The 24,381-nt window shown below is 38.6% G+C and overlaps 2 protein-coding genes and 1 pseudogene across 11 annotated transcripts in view; 1 reads left to right on the forward strand and 2 right to left on the reverse strand.

Annotated features, from left to right (window-relative positions):
• The window catches only part of ZNF518A (zinc finger protein 518A), a 77,869-nt gene that overhangs the window by 47,627 nt on the left and 5,861 nt on the right, over positions 1–24,381 (forward strand). For 4 of the 5 annotated variants that reach the window (XR_012418013.1, XR_012418011.1, XR_012418014.1 and 1 more), the window contains exon 6: positions 11,088–11,185. The exons of the other annotated variant lie outside the window; for it this stretch is intronic. The gene's annotated coding sequence lies outside the window, so the exon portion shown is untranslated. The remainder of the gene's footprint in view (positions 1–11,087; positions 11,186–24,381) is intronic. 5 annotated transcript variants of the gene reach the window in all.
• LOC141407719 (nucleophosmin pseudogene) lies at positions 13,867–15,012 on the reverse strand (annotated as a pseudogene).
• BLNK (B cell linker) overlaps positions 13,867–24,381 on the reverse strand; it is a 110,855-nt gene continuing 100,340 nt past the window's right edge. For all 6 annotated transcript variants that reach the window (XM_015456486.4, XM_074002310.1, XM_005566072.5 and 3 more), the window contains 3 exons: positions 24,279–24,362; positions 21,214–21,369; positions 13,867–16,688 (listed from right to left, as the gene is read on the reverse strand). In XM_015456486.4, the coding sequence (XP_015311972.1) occupies positions 16,569–16,688; positions 21,214–21,369; positions 24,279–24,362 (360 nt within the window). In that variant the 3' untranslated portion in view covers positions 13,867–16,568. The remainder of the gene's footprint in view (positions 16,689–21,213; positions 21,370–24,278; positions 24,363–24,381) is intronic.

Below are 24,381 nucleotides of genomic sequence, written 5' to 3' on the forward strand. Positions count from 1 at the left end.
ACCATAAGACAGGTCTGATAACTGGGGAAAGAAAGGGGTTGGTGAGTGGAAACTGCATTGGTTATAGAGAGTCTCAGATTGTCATGCATCTCATATACAGTCAGCCAACCCAATGGGTACTTCAGGTCAAAGTCTTTTAGAAGAATTCCATGTTGATCAAAAATGTAGACTGAAGGGTACTCAGGAAGACCTTATATTTGGCTTGAATCCTGAGACAGATTCTGAAAGCCCTAATAGCTAGAGGCTGTCAACCTAATTGCACTCCTTGCAGCTGAATTACAAGCCAGCCCGCCCTCCCTTCCTTCCTTCCTTCCTTCCTTCCTTCCTTCCTTCCTTCCTTCCTTCCTTCCTTCCTCCGTCCTTTCTTTTGTTTTTTAGAGATAGGTCTTACTCTGTCTCTCAGGCTGGAGTGCAGTGCAATCATTGTAACCTCAAATTCCTGGGCTCAAGCAATCCTTCTGCCTTCTGAGCAGCTAGGACTTCAGGTGCATGGCACCTGGTTATTATTGTTTTTTAAGTTTTTGTAGAGACAGGGTCTATGTTGCCCAGGCTGGTCTCAGACTCCTGGCTTCAAGTGATCCTCCTGGCCTTGGCTTCCCAAAGCACTGTTATAGATGTGAGCCACTACACTCAGCCTATAAATTTTTTCTTGAAGGGAGATCCACGCTGTACACTTCCATGAATGCCACACTATAGGGCAATATCAAGTAGTACAACATTTATGTAATTGGAGTCCCAGAAAAGGAGAAAATGGAGAAAAAAAAATTTGAAGCAATACTAACAAATTTTTCCCTAAATTTTATGAAAATTATAAACCTAAAGGTCCAGGAAGCTACCTGAAGCCCAAGCAGGAAAAGCATAAAGAAAACCATCCCAAACACATCATAATCATATTTCTGGCTGAGTGCCTATAATCCCAGCATTTTGAGAGGCTGAGATGGGAGGATCACTTGAGCCAGGAGTTTCAGACTACCTGGGAAACATAGTGAGACCTTGGCTCTACAAAAAACAAAACAAGGGTGGGCACAATGGCTCATGCCTGTAATCCCAACACTGGGAAGCCAAGTCAGGCAGATCACCTGATGTCAGGAGTTTGAGACCAGCCTGGCCAACATGGTGAAACTCCATCTCTACTAAAAATACAAAAACTAGCTGGGCATGGTGGCAGGCGCCTGTAATCCCAGCTACTCAGGCGGCTGAGGCAGGAGAATCACTTGAACCCAGGAGGCAGAGGTTGCAGTGAGCTGAGATTGTGCCACTGCACTCCAGCCTGGGCAACAGAGCAAGACTCTGTCTCAAAACAAACAAAAAACAATAAAAACAACTTAGCTGGGTGTAGTTGTGCATGCCTGTAGTCCCAGCTACTTCAGTGGCTTCAGTGAGAGAATACTTGAGCCCACGAGGTTGAGGCTGCAGTGAGCCATGATCATGCTGCACTGCACTCCAGCCTGGGCAACAGAGTGAGTCTCTGTCTCAAAAAAAAAAAAAAAAAAAAAAAAATCACATTTCTGAAAGCAAGTGATAAAAATTTAACAGAAGCCAGAGGAAGAAAGTACACATATGTATTGAGAAACAAAGATAAGAGTTACTGCAGACTTACATCAGAAACTATGCAATCCAGAAGATAGTGGAATGATATTTTTAAAATATTGAAGGGAAAAATAAGTCATCCTAGAATTCTATGTCTAGTGAAATCATGTTTTAAGAATGAAGACAAACCAAAGACAGTTTAACGTAAGAGAAATCTGAGATAATTCAGCACAACTATGCTACCTTAAATATTAAGAGAAATTTTTAGGTAGAAGAAAAATGGATATCTTGTCTACACAAAGGAATTAAGAGCACTGGACTTTTCCCTCATTGTTTAATTTCTTTTAAAGAAAATCATTGAAAGCAAAAATAATAACATATTACAGGGTTTATTACATGTAGAAGTAAAATGTATGACAACAGTAGCACAAAGGCAGGGAAAGGAAATGGAGGAGTACTGTTGTATTTGAAGATAGACTGTGATAAGTCACATGTGTATTGTACAGCCTTGAGGAACCATTGTAAAAAAACATGTAATTACTAAGAGAATATTGAAGATAAAATAGATTTTAAAACCTCATGCCAACAGAAGGCACAAAAAGGGAAAAGAAAAACTGGTGGGAAAATATAGAAAACAGAGATGGCAGCTTTAAACCCAATTATAGCAATGTTATAAACACTCCAATTAAAAGGCAGAAATTTGTCAGGATAAAAAAATGTAGACTTCAGAAAAAAAAAATGATACTAGGGATAAAAAGAAATACCTCAATGATAAAGAGTTCCATTCATTAAGAAGATATAACAATCCTAAAGGTCTATGCATATAATACCAAAGCTTCTAAATACATGAAGTAAAAGTGACAGAACTATAGAGAGAAATTGACAAATCTACAATTATAGTTAGTGAATGAAATTGAGAAATCTATATTACCATTTGTTGAATGTTACTAAACCTGTGTTTGGAGGGATATTTTAAGCCTCAAATACTTATATTAGAAAACAATAAAGGTTTATAGTCAATTGTGCAAGCTTCCATCTTAAGAAAGTATGTAAAGAAAAGCAAATTAAACCCAATATGAGCAGAAGAAAGGAAATAATAACATTATTTAAGGTAATCAATGAGTAGAAAACAAACAATAGGGAAAATTAATGAAATGAAAAGTTAGTTCTTTGCAAATGTCAATAAAATTGATAAACCTTTAGCTAGATGAATCAAGAGAAAAAAGTTAAAAAGGGGACATTACTACAGATCTGACATATCTTAAAAGCATTATATTAGAATATACATTAGACTATGTTATACAAATAAATTTGGTATCCTAGTTGAAATAGACAAATTCCTTGAAAGACAAATTGACAAAACAAGAAATAGAAAATCGCAATAGCCTATAACTATTAAAAAATTGAAATCATAATTGAAAACCTTCACACAAAGGAAGCTGCAGCCCAGATGGCTTCATTGGTGAACTCTATCAAATGTATTAGGAAGAAATAATATCAGTGCTGTACAAATTCTTCCAAAAAATAGAGAGGGGAACATTTTTATGTCATTTTATGAGTCCAGCATTATCCTGATACTAAAATTTGATGAAGATATTGTAAGTAAAGAAAACTACAGACCAGTGTTCTCTATGGATGTCTATGTAAAAATCCTTAATATATTAGCATTAAAAACCCAGCAATATATAAAATGGATGCTGTATGTTAAGTAGGGTTTACTCCAGGCAAGAAAAATAAAATATTCACAATACATATGTCTGTCAAGGGACTTGTATCTAGAAAATATAACATTTTTACCATTTAATGAAAAGACAACCTAATTTTTAAAATAGACAAAGGATTTGAACAGATTCCTCAAAAAAGAAGATATATGGGCACATGAAAAGATAATCAATATCATTAATCATCAAAAAATGCTAATTAAAGCCATGGTAAGATACTACTACACAGCTCGTAGAATGGCTAAAATTAAACTGACAATATCAAGTACTGATAAGGGTATGAAGCAACTGAACTCTCATATGTTGCTGATGTCCCCATAGAGTTTATGCAAAGTACATCCACTTTGTAAACATTTTGGCAGTTTCTTATAAACATGTACTTTCTATTTGACCCAGGATTATACTCCTAGATATTTTTTTCTAAGAGGAATGAAAACACAAACACTTCCACACAGAAGCTAACATACATACTGACAGACATACAGCAGGCTCAATAAGTGTTCACTGGTTTTATGAAAAAATAACACTTTTGAACTTTTTACAATTCTTTTTCTTCCTCCTCCTCCTCCTCCTTCTCCTCCTCCTCCTCCTCCTTCTCCTCCTCCTCCTCCTCTTCTTCTTCTTCTTCTTCTTCTTCTTCTCCTCCTCCTCCTCCCTTCTTTTTCTTCTTTCTTTCATTTCTTTTTCTTTTTCTTTCTTTTTTTTTTTTTTTTTTTTGACATGGAGTCTTGCTCTGTAGCTCAGGCTGGAGTGCAGTGGTACAATCTTGGCTCACTGCAAACTCTGCCTCCTGGATTCAAGCAATTCTCCTGACTTGGCTTCCTGAGTAGCTGAGATTACGGGCACCTGCCATCATGCCTGGCTGATTTTTTGTATTTTTAGTAGAGAGAGAGTTTCACCATGTTGACCAGGTTGGTCTCGAACTCCTGATCTCAGGTGATCTGCCTGCCTTGGCTTCCCAAAGTGCTGGGGATACAGGCATGAACCACAGCACCTGGCTTTTTTTTTTTTCAGTAGAGATGAGGTGTTGCTATGTTGCCCAGTCTGGTCTCAAATTCCTGAATTCAAGTGATCCTCTGCCTTGGCCTCCCAAAGTGCTAGAATTACAGATGTGAGCCACTGCACCCAGCCTTGAGCTTTTTTTCTTTCTTTCTTTCTTTCTTTTCTCTTTTATACTTTAAGTTCTAGGGTATGTGTGCACAACATGCAGTTTGTTACATATATATACGTGTGCCATGTTGGTTTGCTGCACCCATTAACTCATCATTAGCATTAGGTATTTCTCACTGGTGTGAGATGGTATCTCACTGTGGTTTTGATTTGTATTTCTCTGATGACCAGTGATGATGAGCATTTTTGTCATGTGTCTGTTGGCTGCATAAATGTCTTCTTTTGAAAAGTGTCTGTTCATATCCTTTGCCCACTTTTTGATGGGGTTGTTTGATTTTTTCTTGTAAATTTGTTGAAGTTCTTGTAGATTCTGGATATTAGCCCTTTGTCAGGTGGGTAGATTGCAAAAATTTTCTCCCATTCTGTAGGTTGCCTGTTCACTCGGATGGTAGTTTCTTTTGCTGTGCAGAAGCTCTTTAGTTTAATTAGATCCCATTTGTCTATTTTGGCTTTTGTCGCCATTGCTTTTTGGTGATTTAGTCATGAAGTCCTTGCCCATTCCTATGTCCTGAATGGTATTGCCTAGGTTTTCTTCTAGGGCTTTTATGGTTTTAGGTCTAACATTTAAGTCTTTAATCCATCTTGAATTAATTTTTGTATAAGGTGTAAGGAAGGGATCCAGTTTCAGCTTTCTACATATGGCTAGCCAGTTTTCCCAGCACCATTTATTAAATAGGGAATCCTTTCCCCATTTCTTGTTTTTCTCAGGTTTGTCAAAGATCAGATGGTCGTAGATGTGTGGTGTTATTTCTGAGGCCTCTGTTCTGTTCCATTGGTCTATATCTCTGTTTTGGTACCAGTACCATGCTGTTTTGGTTACTGTAGCCTTGTAGTATAGTTTGAAGTCAGGTAGCGTGATGCCTTCAGCTTTGTTCTTTTGACTTAGGATTGTCTTGGCAATGTGGGCTCTTTTTTGGTTCCATATGAACTTTAAAGTAGTTTTTTCCAATTCACGATATTGATTCTTCCTGTCCATGAGCATGGAATGTTCTTCTGTTTGTTTGTGTCCTCTTTTATTTCGTTGAGCAGTGGTTTGTAGTTCTCCTTGAAGAGGTCCTTAACATCCCTTGTAAGGTGGATTCCTAGGTATTCTCTTTGAAGCTATTCTGAATGGGAGTTCACTCATGATTTGGCTCTCCGTTTGTCTGTTATCGGTGTATAGGAATGCTTGTGATTTTTGCACATTGATTTTGTATCCTGAGACTTTGCTGAAATTTCTTATCAGCTTAAGGAGATTTTGGGCTGAGACAATGGGTTTTCTAAATACACAATCATGTCATCTACAAACAGAGACAATTTGACTTCCTCTTTTCCTGATTGAATACCCTTTATTTCTTTCTCTTGCCTGATTGACCTGGCCAGAACTTCCAACACTGTGTTGAATAGGAGTGGTGAGAGAGGGCATTCCTGTCTTGTGCCAGTTTTCAAAGGGAATGCTTCTCATTTTTGCCCATTCAGTATGATGGTGGCTGTGGGTTTGTCATAAATAGCTCTTATTATTTTGAGATACATTCCCTCAATACCTAGTTTATTGAGAGTTTTTAGCATGAAGGGCTGTTAAATTTTGTCAAAGGCCTTTTCTGCATCTATTGAGATAATCATGTGGTTTTTGTCTTTGGTTCTGTTTATATGATGGATTACATTTATTGATTTGTGTATGTTGAAGCAGCCTTGCATCCCAGGGATGAAGCCCACTTGATCATGGTGGATAAGCTTTTTGATATGCTGCTGGATTTGGTTTGCCAGTATTTTACTGAGGATTTTTGCCTCGATGTTCATCAGTGTCTCTTCCAGGCTTTGGTATCAGGATGATGCTGACCTCATAAAATGTGTTAGGGAGGATTCCCTCTTTTTCTATTGACTGGAATAGTTTCAGAAGGAATGGTACCACCTCCTGTTTGTACCTCTGGTAGTATTCAGCTGTGAATCCATCTGCTCCTGGAATTTTTTTTTTTTTTTTTGGTTGGTAGGCTACTAATTATTGCCTCAATTTCAGAGCCTGTTATTGGTCTATTCACGGGTTCAACTTCTTCCTGGTTTAGTCTTGGGAGGGTGTATGTGTCCAGGAATTTATCCATTTCTTCTAGATTTTCTAGTTTATTTGCATAGAAGTGTTTATAGTATTCTCTGATGGTAGTTTGTATTTCTGTGGGATCAGTGGTGATATCCCATTTATCATTTTTTATTGCATCTATTTGATTCTTCTCTCTTTTCTTGTTTATTAGTCTTGCTAGTGTTCTATCAATTTTGTTGATCTTTTCAAAACACCAACTCCTAGATTCATTGATTTTTTGAAGGGTTTTTTGTCTCTATTTCCTTCAATTCTGCTCTGATTTTAGTTACTTTTTGCCTTCTGCTAGCTTTTGAATGTGTTTGCTCTTGCTTCTCTAGTTCTTTTAATTGTGATGTTAGGGTGTCAATTTTAGATCTTTTGTACTTTCTCTTGTGGGCATTTAGTACTATAAATTTCCCTCTACACACTGCTTTAAATGTGTCCCAGAGATTCTGGTATGTTGTGTCTTTGTTGTCACTGGTTTCAAAGAACATCTTTATTTCTGACTTCATTTCATTATTTACCCAATAGTCATTCAGGAGCAGGTTGTTCAGTTTCCATGTAGTTGAGCAGTTTTGAGTGGGTTTCTTAATCCTGAGTTCTAATTTGATTGCACTGTGGTCTGAGAGACAGTTTGTTGTGATTTCTGTTCTTTTACATTTGCTGAGGAGTGCTTTACTTCCAACTACGTGGTCAATTTTGGACTAAGTGCAATGTGGTGATGAGAATAATGTATATTCTGTGGATTTGGGGTGGAGAGTTCCGTAGATGTCTTTTAGGTCTGCTTGGTGCAGAGCTGAGTTCAAGTCCTCGATATCCTTGTTAACCTTCTATCTCGTTGATCTTTCTAATATAGACAGTGGGCCGTTAAAATATCCCATTATTATTTTGTGGGAGCCTAAGTCTCTTTGTAGGTCTTTAAGGACTTGCTTTATGAATCTGGGTGCTCCTGTATTGGGTGCATATATATTTAGGATAGTTAGCTCTTCTTATTGAATTGATCCCTTTACTGTTATATAATGGCCTTCTTTGTCTCTTTTGATCTTTGTTGGTTTAAAGTCTGTTTTATCAGAGACTAGGATTGCAACCCCTGCTTCTTTTTGCTTTCCATTTACTTGGTAGATCTTCCTCCATCCCTTTATTTTGAGGCTATATGTGTCTCTGCACTTGAGATGGGTCTCTTGAATACAGCACACTGATGGCTCTTGACTCTTCATCTAATTTGCCAGTCTGTGTCTTTTAATTGGGGCATTTAGCCCACTTACATTTAGGGTTAATATTGTTATGTATGAATTTGATCCTGTCATTATGATGTTAGCTGGTTATTTTGCCCATTAATTGATGCAGTTTCTTCCTAGCATTGATGGTCTTTACACTTTGGCATGTCTTTGCAGTGGCTGGTACCGGTTGTTCCTTTCCATGTTTAGTGCTTCCTTCAGGAGCTCTTGTAAGGCAGGCCAGGGGTGACAAAATCTCTCAGCATTTGCTTGTCTGTAAAGGATTTTATTTCTCCTTCTCTTATGAAGCTTAGTTTTGCTGGATATGAAATTCTGGGTTGAAAATTCTTTTCTTTAAGAATGTTGAATATCAGCCCCCACTCTCTTCTGGCTTGTAGAGTTCCTGCTGAGAGATCTGCTGTTAGTCTGATGGGCTTCCCTTTGTGAGTAACCCGACCTTTCTCTTTGACTGCCTTTAACATTTTTTCCTTCATTTCAACCTTGGTGAATCTTACAATTATGTGTCTTGGGGTTGCTCTTCTTGAGGAATATCTTTGTGGTGTTCTCTGTATTTCCTGAATTTGAATGTTGGCCTGCCTTGCTAGGTTGGGCAAGTTCTCCTAGATAATATCCTGAAGAGTGTTTTCCAGCTTGGTTCCATTCTCCCCATCACTTTCAGGTACACCAATCAGATGTAGATTTGGTCTTCTCACATAGTCCCATATTTCTTGGAGACTTTGTTTGTTTCTTTTTACTCTTTTTTCCCTAAGCTTCTCACTTCATTTCATTAATTTCATCTTCAATCACTGATACCCATTCTTCCACTTGATCAAATTGGCTACTGAAGATTGTGCATGCGTCACATAGTTCTCATGCCATGGTTTTCAGCTCCATCAAGTCCTTAAAGGTCTTCTCTACACTGTTTATTCTAGTTAGCCATTTGTCTAATCTTTTTTCAAGGTTTTTAGCTTCCTTGAAATGGGTTTGAACATCCTCCTTTAGCTCAGAGAAGTTTGTTATTACTGACCTTCTGAAGCTTACTTCTGTCAATTCGTCAAAGTCATTATCCATCCAGCTTTGTTCCATTGCTGGCAAAGAGAGAAGCTGCAATCCTTTGGAGGAGAAGAGGCACTCTGGCTTTTAGAATTTTCAGCTTTTCTGCTCTGGTTTCTCCCCATCTTTGTGGTTTTATCTACCTTTGGTCTTTGATGATGGTGACCTACAGATGGGATTTTGGTTTGGATGTCCTTTTTGTTGATGCTGATGCTATTCTTTTCTGTTTGTTAGTTTTCCTTGAACAATCAGGCCCGTCATGTTGCGGGAAGTCAGGGACCCCGAACAGAGGGACCAGCTGAAGCCGTAGCAGAACAACATACATTGTGAAGATTTCATGGACATTTATTAGTTCCCCAAATTAATACTTCTATAGTTTCTTATGCCTGTATGTACTGCAATCTCTGAACATAAGTTGTGAAGATTTCATGGACACTTATCCCTTCCCCAATCAATACCCTTGTGATTTCCTATGCCTGTCTTTACTTTAATCTCTTAATCCCATCATCTTCGTAAGCTGAGGAGGATGAATGTCGCCTCAGGACCCTGTGATTGTGTCAGCTGCACAAATTGTTTGTAGAGCATTTGTGTTTGAACAATATGAAATCTGGGCATCTTAAAAAAAGAACAGGATACCAGCGATGTTCAGGGAACAAGAGAGGTAACTTCGAACTGGCCACCAGTGAGCTGGACGGAACAGAGCTATATTTCTCCTCTTTCAAAAGCAAATAGGAGAAATATCACTGAATTCTTTTTCTCAGCAAAGAACATCCCTGAGAAAGAGAATGTGCCCTGAAGGTAGGCTTATAGACAGCCCCTTTAAGGCGTGCCACCTTTTATGGTCGAAGCCGAAGGGATGAAATAAGCCCTGGTCTCCTGTAGTACTCCCAGGCTTATTAGGACGAGGAAATTCCCGCCTAATAAATTTTGGTCAGACAGGTTGTCTGCTCTCAAACCCTGTTTCCTGATAAGATGTTATCAATGACAGTGCGTGCCCAAAACTTCATTAGCAATTTTAATTTCGCCCCATCCTGTGGTCCTGTGATCTCGCCCTGCCTCCACTTGCTTTGTGATATTTTATTACCTTGTGAAGTATGTGATCTCTGTGACCCACACCCTATTCGTGCACTTCCTCCCCTTTTGAAAATCGCTAATAAAAACTTGCTGGTTTTTTGGCTGGGGGAACATCACAGATCCTGCCGACACGTGATGTATCCCCCGGACACCCAGCTTTAAATTTCTCTCTCTTGTACTCTTTCCCTTTATTTCTCAAACCAGCCGAGACACTTAGGAAATAGAAAAGAACCCATGTTAAACATTGGGAGTGGGTTCTTCCAATACCTCAGTTGCAGGTCTGCTGGTATTTGCTGGAGGTCCACTCCAGACCCTGTTTGCCTGGGTATCACCAGCAGAGGCTGCAAAACAGCAAATATTGCAGAACAGCGAATATTGCTGCCTGATCCTTCCTCTGGAAGCTTCATCTTGGAGAGGCACCCAGCTGTATGAGGTGTCAGTTGGCCCCTAATGGGAGGCGTCTCCCAGTTAGGCTACACAGGGGTCAGGGACCCACTTGAGGAGGCAGTCTGCCCATTCTCAGAGCTCAAACGCCATGCTGGGAGAACAACTGCTCTCTTCATAGATGTCAGACAGGGACGTTTAAGTCTGCAGAAGTTTCTACTGCCTTTTGTTCAGCTATGCCCTGCCCCCAGGGGTGGAGTCTACAGAGGCAGGCAGGCCTTGTTGAGCTGCGGTGGGCTTCTCCCAGTTTGAGCTTCCCAACCACTTTGTTTACCAACTCAAGCCTCAGCAATGGCAGATGCCCCTCCCCCAGCCAGGCTGCCGCCTCACAGTTAGCTCTCGGACTACCGTGCTAGTGGTGAGCAAGGCTCTGTGGGCATGAGACCCGCTGAGCTAGGCGCTGGATATCATTTCCTGGTGTTCTGTTTGCTAAGACCATTGGAAAAGTGCAGTTTTTGGGTGGCAGTGTCCCGATTTTCCTGGTACAGTCTGTCACAGCTTCCCTTGGCTAGGAAAGGGAAATCCCCTGACCACTTGCACTTCCTGGGTGAGATGACGCCCCATCCTGCTTCGGCTCACCCTCCATGGGCTGCACCCACTGTCCAACCAGTCCCAGTGAGATGAGCCAGGTACCTCAGTTGGAAATGCAGAAATCACCTGTCTTCTTCTGCATCGATCACACTGGGAGCTGCAGACTGGAGCTGTTCCTATTGCCATCTTGGAATGGAGCAGCTTTTACAATTCTTAATATCCTCATTGAACAATAACATAAAGTAGGTTGCTTTTTTTTTGTTTGTTTTTGACGGAGTCTCTCTCTGTTGCCAGGCTGGAGTGCAGTGGCACAATCTTGGCTCACTGCAACCTTCGCCTCCTGGATTCAAGTGATTCTTCTGCCTCAGCCTCCTGAGTAGCTGGGACTACAGGTAACATGCCACCATACCCAGCTAATTTTTGTATTTGTAGTAGAGATGGGGTTTCACCATGTCGGTCAAGATGGTCTTGATCTCTTGACCTCGTGATTTGCCTGCCTCAGCCTCCCAAAGTGCTGGGATTACAGGCGTGAGCCACTGCACCTGGCCTAGGTTGCATTATTATCTTCATTTTACAAATGGAGAAACAAGACAAATAACTTTCTCAAGTTCACACAGTCTGTTATTGGTAAAGCTGGGATTAGAATTATTGCAACTCACAACAAATAACTTGCCCTAGACCACAGCAGTATCCTCCTTCTTGTCTAATGGAGGAGTTACTTTTAGGCTCATTCACATGTTTAGTAGAATAACATGTCTATCTTGATGCATCAAAGCTTAAGAAAAATGTTGAGTCCTTAGTCTTGGATGTTTGGACCTTTTGTCCATGGATAGGCCCCCAGAGGTCCAGGAATCTCATGATATTTGATGTGAGTTTCTGTGTATATACATAAATGAATTTTTCCTCAGGCCAAAGACCCATAGTTCTCATCAGATTCTCAAAGAATTTTGTAACTACTAAAAGATTAAGAACCATAGATGTAGAAAGAATATTTGAGATCTTCCTAATACACAATTATAATTACTAAGTGTTCTAAAATATTTATAGATGGGTTCATTTGAAGAGTTATCCACAGATCACTTTTTATGTCTGCACAGAAGATTTTGGTTAGGGGACTAGGAGGTAATGTTTATCACGCACAACTAGCTTACTTTAGCTCTTGAGTCATCACTGGAAAGATATTGTTTACCCTTACCTAGAAATAGAAGCTGAGTTATATGGTGTCTTAAGACCATTTTGAAGGAGAGGAATTCAGCCCTGTTTTAAGAACATGTCTCATGTGGTGCTGGTTTTGTCTCACATCGCTGAATTCTGTTCTTTGGGACTTACTTTTAGGCAAGACTGTCCCAGCTACTATGGTAAGAGTAGTTTAGCTCCCAGAGTGCAAAGTCTCCAAACCATTGCTCTGGCTAACTCATGATAACACAATTCAGGCTTGTGCTGGTCACAGACCTAGCTTTTTCATGTCTATTGTCCTTTTGAACAACCTTGAACAGCCTTCCTACTACTATAGCTGCAATCTACTTTGCAACGGAGAACAAGAACTGTTTTGTTTTGTTTTTTTCCTTCTTCAGCTGCTACACATGTACTTCTTGACTAGTGTCTCCTATTCCACCACCTAGCTTGCCTGAAAATTTCTTTATGCAAAACCATTTATTTGTCAGCCATTGAGACATTGAGATCACAGACAGGTGTTTTGAAATTTCTTATTTATTTATTTTGAGACAGAGTCTCACTTTGTGGCCCAGACCAGAGTGCAGTGGCATGATCTTGGCTCACTACAACCTCTGCCTCCCAGGTTCAAGTGATTCTCATGCCTCAGCCTCCTGAGTAGTAGCTGGAATTATAGGTGAGTGCCACCATGCCCAGTTAATTTTTTCTAGTTTTAGTAGAGACAGGGTTTCACTGTGTTGACCAGGCTGGTCTTGAACTCCTGGCCTCAAGTGATCCACCTGCTTCGGCCTGCCAAACTGCTGGGATTATCAGTATGAGTCACCATGCCCAGCGTCTTAAAGATTTTTCTAATCTCATCAAGAATATCACCTGCAGAGGTGGGCTTTAGAGAAGCAGGTAGGATCACCCTCAGTGGACTCTTCTGCAAGATGAGGGAAAAGACTGGTATGTTGGATTGGGTATTTCTCCCAGCTGGGGAGGAGTAGAGCCCTTAGCAGAGAATGGCATATCTCTCAGAAGTTCTCCCAGCCTCTGCTCCAAGAAGTCCACCACACAGTACTGAATATCAACCAACTGAGGATTAGTATAATCTTAACGGCTATGCTGATCACCTAGCTGGAGTAGGACACTTGGAGGAGGAGAGGAGGAATGAGGCAGAAGAGGTTGTTATGGAGCCAGGGTTGCTGTGGTAGCAGCGGGAATTAATGAGGATTTACTTAAATAGAAAATAATTCCATGTAACGCTGAGGAAAACTGAAACTAGAGAGCTGATACCACATACTACAAACAGATGCTCTGCTTTACCAAAAAATTACCCCAGTTTCCCAGTTTAAATTGTGAGTCATCCTTTCTAGTACATTCTAAATGATTCAATGGTTTTCCTAAAAGGAGAAAAAAAAAACCTTTCCATACAAAATTTCCCAAACCCCTATATACCTGAATGTAAAAAATGCATATAAATTTTATTAATTTATATGGCCACCATAATAAACTGGGTGGCTTAAAAAGCCAGAAATTTATTGTCTTCAGGTACCGGACACTTGAAATCCAAAATCAAGGTGCCATCAGGGCCATGCTCCCTCTAAAACCTGAAAGGAAATCTGTTCTTGCCTCTTCCTAGCTTCTGATGGTTTGCAGGCAATCTTTGCAGCTCCCAGGCCTACAGATGCATCACTCCAGTCCCTCATCTTCATGTAGTAATTTTTTTTCAATAGAAACTGTGCTACTTTATTAAAATACTGAGTTTTAGTTCACATGTGTATTTTTGACTCCCCACCATTTCCATGTCTGACCACTGCTACCACTACGTCCCATCATAACGTTCCATATGTATTTAAAACAAAGCAAAGGGTGGAGTTCCATCTTTAAAAACTAAACAGGCATTTTGGACAACACATTCTTGGCAATGGAACCCAGACAACATTTATTAAACACGTTAGGGAGAGTTCTCACTCTGCATTATAGAAAGGACAACCAGATATCGACTGTTACAGAAATGAAATAAGATGGAAAATTTTTAACAAATTGTTTAAACTACTTTCTTAAAGGGACTTCCTCCACTTCAGAGATCTTGAATAGCCTCCTGGTCAGTTGTCCGGAAGCAATTCTTCACATAATTGATGAACTTGGCTTCCACTTTGGGAAGAGAACCACCTTTTTCTATACTTGTTTGCATTTTTGCTTTAATGTCTTCTACAGAACTAGACCCTTTTGGTATTTTAGGAGTTTTTTCCTGTTTTTTGAAGGATTCTTGTCCTTTTGATCTTGGTGTTTATGATGGGTTTGAGTGTTTTCCATTCTGATTTGACTTTTGTGCATTTTTGGTTGGAGTATCTCATATAGATTTCTTCACTGGTGCTTTTCTTCAATTTCCTCATCATCATTATCTTCATCAGCAGCAAGTTTTACTTTTATTCTCTGGAACCTTGCTACCACCTCTAGGGGCAGACTGCTTTCCAGATATCCTTAAAGAGTTTCACATCCTCCTCCTCTTCATCTTCTGACTCTGCATCTTCCTCCACAGCTACTAAGTGCTGTCCGCTAATGTGCGCTGGCCCTGAACCACACTTCAATGGTAAGAGCACTGGTGGTGTGACTTCAAAGCCCCCAAGGGAAACCGTTGGCTGTACAGACATTTTCAAAGTTGCCAGTGTTACTTTAATTGGACTGCCTTCATAATTCATTGCCTCTGCTTCAACAATGTGCAATTCATCCTTTGCACCAGCCCCTAAACTGACCGTCCTTAAAGATAACTGGTGTTCATTTTCATCATTATCCATCTTAAAGTGATAATCGTTGTCAGCCTTTAGTTCAAAACTGAAAAGATAGTTCTGAGCCTTGTGGGGCTCATGTCCATGTCCATTGAATCTTCCACTGGGTGGCGGCACACGTTTAGGTGGGAGAGAAAGAAGACAGAGATAAATGACCACTGCTCAAGAGAACAGCCATACAGGACGGAATCACCAGTAGTATTCTTCCTGTGTGTCTCTTCATATAGTCTTCTCTCTGTGCCTGCATCCAAATTTCCTATTTTTATACCAACCATTGTATTAAGGCCCACCCTACTGACCTCATCTTATCTTGACTACATCTGTAAAGACCTCATTCCCAAATAAGGTCACATTCTGAGATATGTGGCCTTATGGATTAGGACTTCAACATATCTTTTTGGGGGAACCACAATTCAATCCATAACATAGATGGTAATTATGAAAGTGTATGATATTTAAATATACAATTATCTTTACGATTGAGTCATGAGTTACTCTGAAATTATTACCTTCTAGCCTTTCAAAATACGTCCATAGATTGCTATCTTATGCAGTGGCCAAGTGTGTTCCCCAATTAATTATTAGGCTTAATTAGCTGCTTTATCATTTCAGTGCTATCTGAAGTACACAGTAGAAATATATGACAAAGTATGATACATTTCTGGGATGATCTAAGACCTCGGACCTGATTCTCCATGATGGTATCTTTTATTCCTTGGTGTTCACCAATGTCTGCTTTTCTGCCCTGGTTTTGTGGGATATTTCTCTAGGAACTGGCTTTTAGTCTAGCTTTGCTGTCACTCCACTTTGAAACTTGATATGGTTTGGCTGTGTCCTCACCCAAATCTCATCTTGAATTGTAGCTCCCATAATCCTTAAATACCGTGGGAGGGACCTGGTGGGAGGTAACTGAATCATGGGGGCGGGTTTTCCCATGTTGTTGTGATAGTGAATAAGTCTCATGAGATCTGATGGTTTTATAAAGGGCAGTTCCCCTGCACATGCTCTCTTGTGCAGCCACCATGTCAAACATGCCTTTGCTCCTTCTTTGCCTTCTGCCATGATTGTGAGGCCTCCCCAGCCATGTGGAACTGTGAGTCCATTAAAGCTCTTTTTTTTTTTTTTTTTTTTGTAAATCACCCAGTCTCGAGTATGTCTTTATTAGTGGCATGAGAATGGACTAATATAAACCTCATATCAAGTTTAGGTTCTATCTGATAGATATGCAAATCAAAGAGGGTGTAATTATCTTTAGTAAGCAAAACTAACAGCATAATCCTAGACAAGAACTTATAGAAAGTTCATATCCATATGTATCTCCCATGGTTGAGAGTGCTCACAAAAAGGAACCATTACATCCTTCTTACCTATACTTACAGATATCATACATTACCTGTAATACCTTATTTTCTACAAATTAAAATTTTAACCAAGATTTAATTATCAAGCATTGGCAGTGGTGAGCCCAGCTACATTAGTGTACCAATAATCATTGTGGAGGTTTAAATTTCCAGCCACTTTGTTCTGTGCAAGAGCATTATTTTCTTATTTTGATAATATACTTTACATTTATTTTTAAAAATAAAGATATTTATTTGGAAAATATTGGTAGCATGATAACTCAACCTCACCAGATACTAACAGTTCATCAGGTCAGGCAATAGGTAGAACAAGTCCATGTGAGCTTCTTAAAAAGAAATGGATGACCACTCAATAGCTGACTCCATCTTCCATTTTACTAATCCAAAATATGAAGTTTTGGGACTTTTTCTCAAAAGGAGAAACTTGGGGAAAATGTCTGAAGCAATGTTGTTGATCTTTTTTTTTTCCTTTATGAAACTTTAACTGCATACTTCAGTCTGGTGGAATCTTTTGTGTTATTCTGACTGTCAATAAGAACCAAAGGACTATGTTGATGATTCTTGATGATTTCAGCAACACTTCCAAAGTACTAGAGGAAGAAAACACAGATGAATTATACATTGGAATTTGTGTTAACTTTGAGCTCCACTCCTCCCATCTTCTCTCATTCTCAAGTTAGTAGAAGTTATTATGCCCCAGCTGACATTCTGCACAAAAAAATCTAGTTTAACAAAGACTATAACCTTCAAGGTGGCAGACTTTGGACTTTGCTGTATTAAGTATGAAGAAAAACACACTGACAGCCTCAATTAGCATAGCTACTTAGATTACTTAACTGAGTTATGATAAAATATCATAGTATATTGCTTTTCATTTACTGTTAAATGTAAAACTATCATACAATGCATTTTTCTACATTCTTCACAAAACATAGATCATCTCTTACTTTGCACAAGTCTCAGATACAAGAACTGATGTAATAAATTAACCTTAGAATTTAGTACAAGGGAACAGTCATTTCCTAAACAAATTTATGTCTTGTTTTCTTTTTTAAACAAATAAAGCTTTAGAAACCTTCATATTTCCATTTTTACTTGGTTCCTGGTAAGCTTAGAGTTAACTTAGTGCCTAATAAATAATGAAATTTCATGCTAAGCTCTCTCCTTACATACTTATTTTTCCAAATTTTGATCCTTGCTGTCTATGGGTTTTAATTTAAAATTATCACAAATTTTGTTCTGAAAAATAATTAAAGTTTTGAAGGAAAGATAAAAACAAATGTAACACAGATCATGAAATGAAATGCATTGAGTATACAAAAGTGCTACAAGTTCACACTCATTAAATGTATTTAGAATCACTTTTAAGAAGTGGTGATTGTTTTACAACAGTGCCATGAGTTTAGCAGTTACCATCAATTGATTTTATTTTCTCGATGTTTTAGATAAAGACAAACATCTGGAGTAAAAATTTTAAGCATTTATTAATTGTTTGGATGACTTCCAAGTATCTACATATCGACTAAAGTAAAATATTCAGAATATTGGCCAACATTTTCAAATGAAATATCAGTTGTCTTTTAGATAATTGGCTAGCTGAATATTCAGTCAGGAAGAGAGGTAAGAGACAGGGACTTTCAAATACCTTTAGTCTTTATTCTTTACTTCCTATTCAATCATTCAGCCATCTTGCAATTGCCAATGAAATTCTTTCATTATAAATCCCATAAAACATTCATTCTGCTTGTTTGCTTGTTTGGCATAATATGTTGCTAAACCAAATGCAGCTGAAAGTTAAATGTATGGACTAAAGGGCCAGAAAATGAAATAGCGCAATCTCTTTGAAGTGGATTACAAGGGAAAAAGTGTGTCCTGAACCTAGGAAGCATAGGAGAGGATTGCTATACTTACACAAACAAATATCTCATTCTGTCCCTCTAGTCCCTGAATATTTGTGAGTATTGCTTTGTTGTGGTGTTTGGGGATTGAAGTGTTTACAGTAGAGAGTTGAGCTGAGTTGAAACATTTGAAGTAGGGAATGAAGTTGAAGAATATTTGTTATTTAATTTTAAAAAGAATTGGGCATAACATAGTTACAGCTTCCCCTCACTCTCCTTTTTTTCTGTTTTTATTAATTCAGTGTATTTGAGAGATACATTCAGCATATTTGTGGACAGAAAAACAACTCATTTGATAACTCAAAATCTCATGGCCAATAAGATAAAGCAGACCGTTGTCAAAACTGTAAAATTACTCAATGCTGTATCACACAATACCAAAATAGCTGCATAAAAAGTTAAACAGTTAATGAATTGGTTACTTTTTCTGGGCATATACACACAAATACACAGACTTTTAGAAAAACATCCACATGATTGACATCACGTAACCAACACTTTAATTCTCCATTCAGATGTTCAGTGTATAGGGGACATAATCCTTTTATTATAGATACTTTAAGTAAGAGTTTTAATTGACTGTCAGTACCTCCAGATGCTATTATGGTAATATACTACTTATTTTGGAATCCATAGGCTGAATATGTTGGAAGTGAGGTGAAGCTCTAGTCTATTCATTCTAAAGTAGAGATGAAGATTCATTAGGCCAAGAGAAATTCCTGTTTACCAGAGTTTCCTAGCAGGACAACAAAATCCAGAGCCCCTCAGGGAGTTCAAAATTTGTGAGAGAATTTCAGGACCTCGAAATAGGACAGCTTCTTCACCCACCCTTAAGCCTCTTATAGAAAAGTTAGACTGCTGGAGAAGCTTTAGGATGTTAAATGATAATGCAATCTACATTTTAAAACCAAAGACTGGTCTTAATTAGTGCTCTCAGATTCAAGAGTTTTGCATTATAAAATTATCTGAGACTTTGTTAAAAGCAAAATAAAATTCCCCAATATAAAAATTCTAGAAGAAAACGTAGGGGGGAAACACCATGACACTGGATTTGGCAATGATTTTTTGGATATGACACTAAGCGCATAGGCAAAAAAAGCAAAAATAGACAAGACAATATCAAGCTTAAAACCTTTTGCTCAGCAAATAACACAATCAACAGAGTGAAAAGGTAACCTATGGAGTGGGAAAAATATTTGTAAATCATTTATCTGATAAGGGCTAATATCTAGGAATATAAAGAACTTCTAAAACTCAGCAACAACAAAAGTCAAATAACCTTATTATAAAATGGAATAGGCATTTCTCTGAAGATGACATACAAGTGGCCAAAAAAGCATATGAAAAATGTTCAACATCACTAATCATCAGAGAAATGCAAATTAAAACCACAATGAGCTATCACCTCTCACCCATTTGGACGGCTACTATAAAGCCACAACAACAAAATTCAGAATATAACAAGTGCTGGTGGGGATGTGAAGAAGTTAAACCCTCGTGTGCTGTTGGTGAAATTGTAAAACGGTGCAACTACTATGGAAAGAAGTATGGGAGGCTCTCAAAGAATTAAAAATAGAATACCCATATCATCTAGCAATCCCACTTCTGGGTATATACCCCCAAATAATTGAAAGCAGTGTCTTGAAGAGATTTGCACACCCATGTTTATAGCAGCACTATTCACAATAGCCAAGAGATAGAAGCAACACAAATGTCCACTGATGGATGTTAGACACACAAAATGTGGTATATAGATACAATGAGATACTATGCAGCCTTAAAAAGGAAGGAAATCCTGACACATGCTACAACATGGATGAGTCTCGAGGACATCATGCTAAGTTAAATAAGCTGGTCATAAAGGACAAGCTTATTATGTATGTGATTCCACTTTTTTGAGGTATCTTAAGTATTCGAATTCATAAAAATATAACGTGGTTGCTAGGGGCTGGAGGGAGGGGGAAAAGGGAAGTTGTTGCTTAGTGGGTATAGGGTTTTAGTTCTATAAGATGAACAAGTTCTGGAGATCTGTTTCACAACAGTATAAATATACTTAACACTACTGAGCTGTACACTTAAAATGATTAAGATGGTAAATTTTATATGTGGTTTTTTAACCACAATTGTCTAAAAAGCAAAATAAAGGATACACATGACTTTTTCAGTTTGTTTTGCAAATGCTATTCTCCTGCCTGTAATCACTCAATCAAATCAATTCAGTCACTTAGTAATTATTTATCAAGTGTACGCTGAAGCCAGATACTGTGCTCTGATTCTGGAAATACAGAGATGAAAAGACATTGTCCTTGGCTTCATGTAGTGGAGAAGACAGACACTTCAGCAGTCAAGACACTTTCCAACAATTCAAATATTTTCTAACGGGTGCTGGGTTTGGAATGGTGTACCTTTTTTCTGAAGGAATCTTGAAAGTAAATATTTCTTACCTTGAATTTTGTTTATGCTATTTTCTCTGCATAGATTGTTCTTCCCATTTTTCTCCTTCTCCTTCCCTCCAACTTACATTCTACCCATTCAAATTCAACCCAGAATTCAAAACCAGAATAAGTATCACTCCATTTCTAGACCATTCATGGGTTACTCCAGCTCATATTTCAGGGTTCATTTATAGGAGCAGGCTGGCTAAACTGAGATATGGTAAGCATTGAGTTTGGTCCAGATTAAAGAGGCATTAAAGTTAATGTCTGGTTAATATTTAAGACCCATGTGATTTTTTTTTCTTGCTGCAGGCCCATAAGCTCATTCTGGTACAAGGGCTATAGTCTAATGTTTTAACTCAAGTTTCTGCATCTCTTCTGGATCCTTCCCTGATAACCTACCTTGGTACTTTAGTTGAGATTTTAGGTCTTGACTTTGGAGGTCTGGACCTTAACCTTAACTCTTACAACCTTAATTCAACTTGACATCTCAACCTTGATTTATATTTGCCCCTGGACTAAACTCTCAGGTCAGACTGACCTCATTAAATAACTGAATGAAAGAACTAGGATGTATATCACACGACTTCTTCCTTTTCTGTGTTCCTATTGGATATACTGCCTAAAAATAGTATTTTATCTTGTTCTCTATGACATTTGTGCAAGCATAAGAACAAGTACTTTTGTATGCTTTCTCCTGATCTCTAGCATCTAATACAGTATTTGATGTCATTATACTCAATGCATAGTTATAGAATTGAATTTAAAAAGAAATCACTGACCTCTTCACCATTTTTCTTTCTGCCCAAGGCATATTGTTTCGTTGCTTCAATAAACCGCACAGGAATATTATATACTCGCTTGTTAAAGAATACAACTAGTGTATATGGTTGTTTGGAATCATGGCCAGAGCTTTTCCGAATAAGAAATGATCCATCCTGTTTAATTTTTTTATAAAAGCATAATTATGGTTAGTATTACTTATATTTCTACAGGTTCAAAAAATCATTTTGTGAAGAATACCTATATTACATTCCAAAGGTAAACTATTTAGCTACATTATTTTTACTATTGATTAGTGCTTGTCCTCTTATTTTCTAAGAAAATAGTCCAAGAAAATATATACTCATAGAAAATCCTGAGTGAGATCAATGCTTGCCTTTTTTTAAAAAAAGATAATAATAATTATTTTTAGAAACAGTCTCACTTTGTTGCCCAGGCTGGTGTGCAGTGGTGCAATCACAGCTTACTGCAGCCTGGAACTCCTGAGTTCAAGCGATCCTCCCACCTCAGCCTCCTGAGTACCTGGGACTACTGGTGTGCACCACCTTGCCCAGCTAAATGCTAGCTTTTTAATGTGCTAAATAAGGTTTTATGTTTATAAAATTTAGAAATATGTGAAGGGACACATTAAGATAAAATCTAGAGGACTGTCTTGAACTGGGAACCATAGCCACCAGTTGTCTATGAAAAAAATATATCAAATTCCATTCATAAGTACTGTAAGAAGAAAACAGAAGTTGGGAATCAAAACTTTCAGCTGATGAAAATTCTCTCCTCAAAGAATTTATATAAGAAAAAAATCCCTAGCCGGGCATGGTGGCAGGTGCCTGTAGTCCCAGTTACTCGGGAGGCTGAGGCAGAAGAATGGCATGAACCCGGGAGGCAGAGTTTGCAATGAGCCGAGATCACGTTACTGCACTCCAGCCTGGGCAACAAAGCGAGACTCCGTCAAAAAAAAAAAAAATTCCAAAACTGTAACACAGTAATTCAAATTTTGTTAAACATTTTATTAAAATATTTAGAATCATAAAATAAAAAATTATGAACAAAGATGGACAAAAAAGCAGAATGAAATGCAACAAGAGTTGATCAAACTCAGGAAAGAAATTGAAGAAAAAGACAAACCTATCTCAACAAAGAAAAAATTATAAGATGTCCAAGGGACGAGAGCTTCAAATGAAGATTTAAGAAATGACACTTGAAGGAAGGTGTGGAAACAACCAGAAGAGAAAATGGGATTTATTAAAATAAGTACCGTAGAATCAAAGACAGTGATGGGAATGAAAAAGTGACAAAAAAGATCCAAAACGCATGTAAATTGAGTGCTTGCAGAAGAAAAACAAAACAAGGGAACAGAACTATCCTTTAAGACTATGATCTAAGAAAACTTATTGGATATAAGAGAAAACTTAAATCTACATATTGAAAGGGCTTCTGTCTACTTGAGAAAATTGATTTGGAATTATCAATCAGAGATATATTCTGGTAAAATGATTAGACTTTAAAAAGTCTGCAGAGCCACCAGACTAAAGTATCAAATTACGTAGACAGGCAAGAAAGTCACACTGGTATCAGACTTCTCAAGAGCTTCATACAGAACAACACAATCTAGTGGAGCAACACTTTTCAAACTCAAATTAAGGATTCTATAGCCAACCAAGATTTCTTCCAACTACTAGGATATGAGAAAAGAGTTTTTTAACTCTCTTTCTCTTTTTATTCCCCCACAGCAGTCTCACTCTTGTTGCTGAGGCTGGAGAGCAGTGGCACGATCTCGGCTCATTGCAACCTCCGCCTCCTAGGCTCAGTGGATTCTCCTGCTTCCGCCTCCCGAGGAGCTGGGAGTACAGGCACCCGCCATCATGCCTGACTAATTTTTATATTTTCAGTAGAGATGACGTTTTGCCATCTTGGCCAGGCTGGTCTCGAACTCCTGACCTCAAGTGATCCACCCACCTCGGCCTCCCAAAGTGCTAGGATTACGGGCATGAGCCACCATGCCTGGCTGAGAAAACAGTTTTGAATGTGCAAGAACTCAGGGAATAATGTAAACATGGATTTTCCTTAGAATCTACTACAGGTACACTTTATCAAAGGAAAGAGACGATGGTGGAAGTCAACCAAAGGACTGATGGAACACACTGATATATTTACTTGTAGAGCTAGGACTAAAACAAGGGTGAGGAAGAACAGTATGTAAATGCTATATATTCTGACAAAGTAGGGTGCAAGAAAACAAAAACAAATGGGAGGAGAAGAGAGAAAGAAAAAGTGGCACTTTAATCTTGAATTGTCCAAGCTGTCCCTGGTGTTCCTACATGACTGAAGTTGGGCTCTCCAAACATTTACTTCCAGGTATTTTTTGTTTGTTGTTTGTTTGCCATCTTGACTCAAATTTTAAATCCTGCACATTGATCCAAAATAGCCTGTCACTGTTCACTCCTCAGTGGAGCTCATGCAGCACCAAGCCTTCCACAGACCTCCTCTGGAGCTTTCTTCTCTCCCACTGTTTGGAGGGCAGTGGAGGCTGTGGGTCCTTGCAGAGATGAAAGGACAAGTAGAAATGAGATGGAGGAACTTGAAAGAGAGGAGGGGATAGCAGTTTCTCTTGAGTGAGTAAAGGAAAAAGATCCTTGTATCTATACTTGTCGCAATTATTTAATTAGCATATCATAAGGATAACAACTGTGTCTATTACAGGCTGAGGGCAAAACGTATGATTTAAAAATGATCAGACCTTGGCCGGGCACGGTGGCTCACGCCTGTAATCCCAGCACTTTGGGAGGCCTAGGCCACCGGGCGGATCACCTGAGGTCAGGAGTTCGAAAGCAGCCTGGCCAACATGGTGAAACCCCATCTCTACTAAAAATATAAAAATTAGCCGGGCGTGGGGGCACTCACATGTAATCCCAGCTACTTAGGAGGCTGAGGCATGAGAATCGCTTGAACCCGGGAGGCAGAGGTTACAGTGAGCCAAGATCGAGCCACTGCACTTCAGTGAAACTGTGTCTCAAAACAAATAAATAAATAAAATAAAAATAATAAATAGTAAAAATGATCAGACCTTGTTTGATCTGTGCAATGCCTCTTCAGCAGACTTTCGGTCACAGTCACCAGCATACCATGGCTTACAGAGAACGCCAGCTTCCTGTGAAATGGAGGGCACA

Source organism: Macaca fascicularis, chromosome 9 (genome assembly GCF_037993035.2).
Source record: "Macaca fascicularis isolate 582-1 chromosome 9, T2T-MFA8v1.1".
NCBI classification, from domain to species: domain Eukaryota; kingdom Metazoa; phylum Chordata; class Mammalia; order Primates; family Cercopithecidae; genus Macaca; species Macaca fascicularis.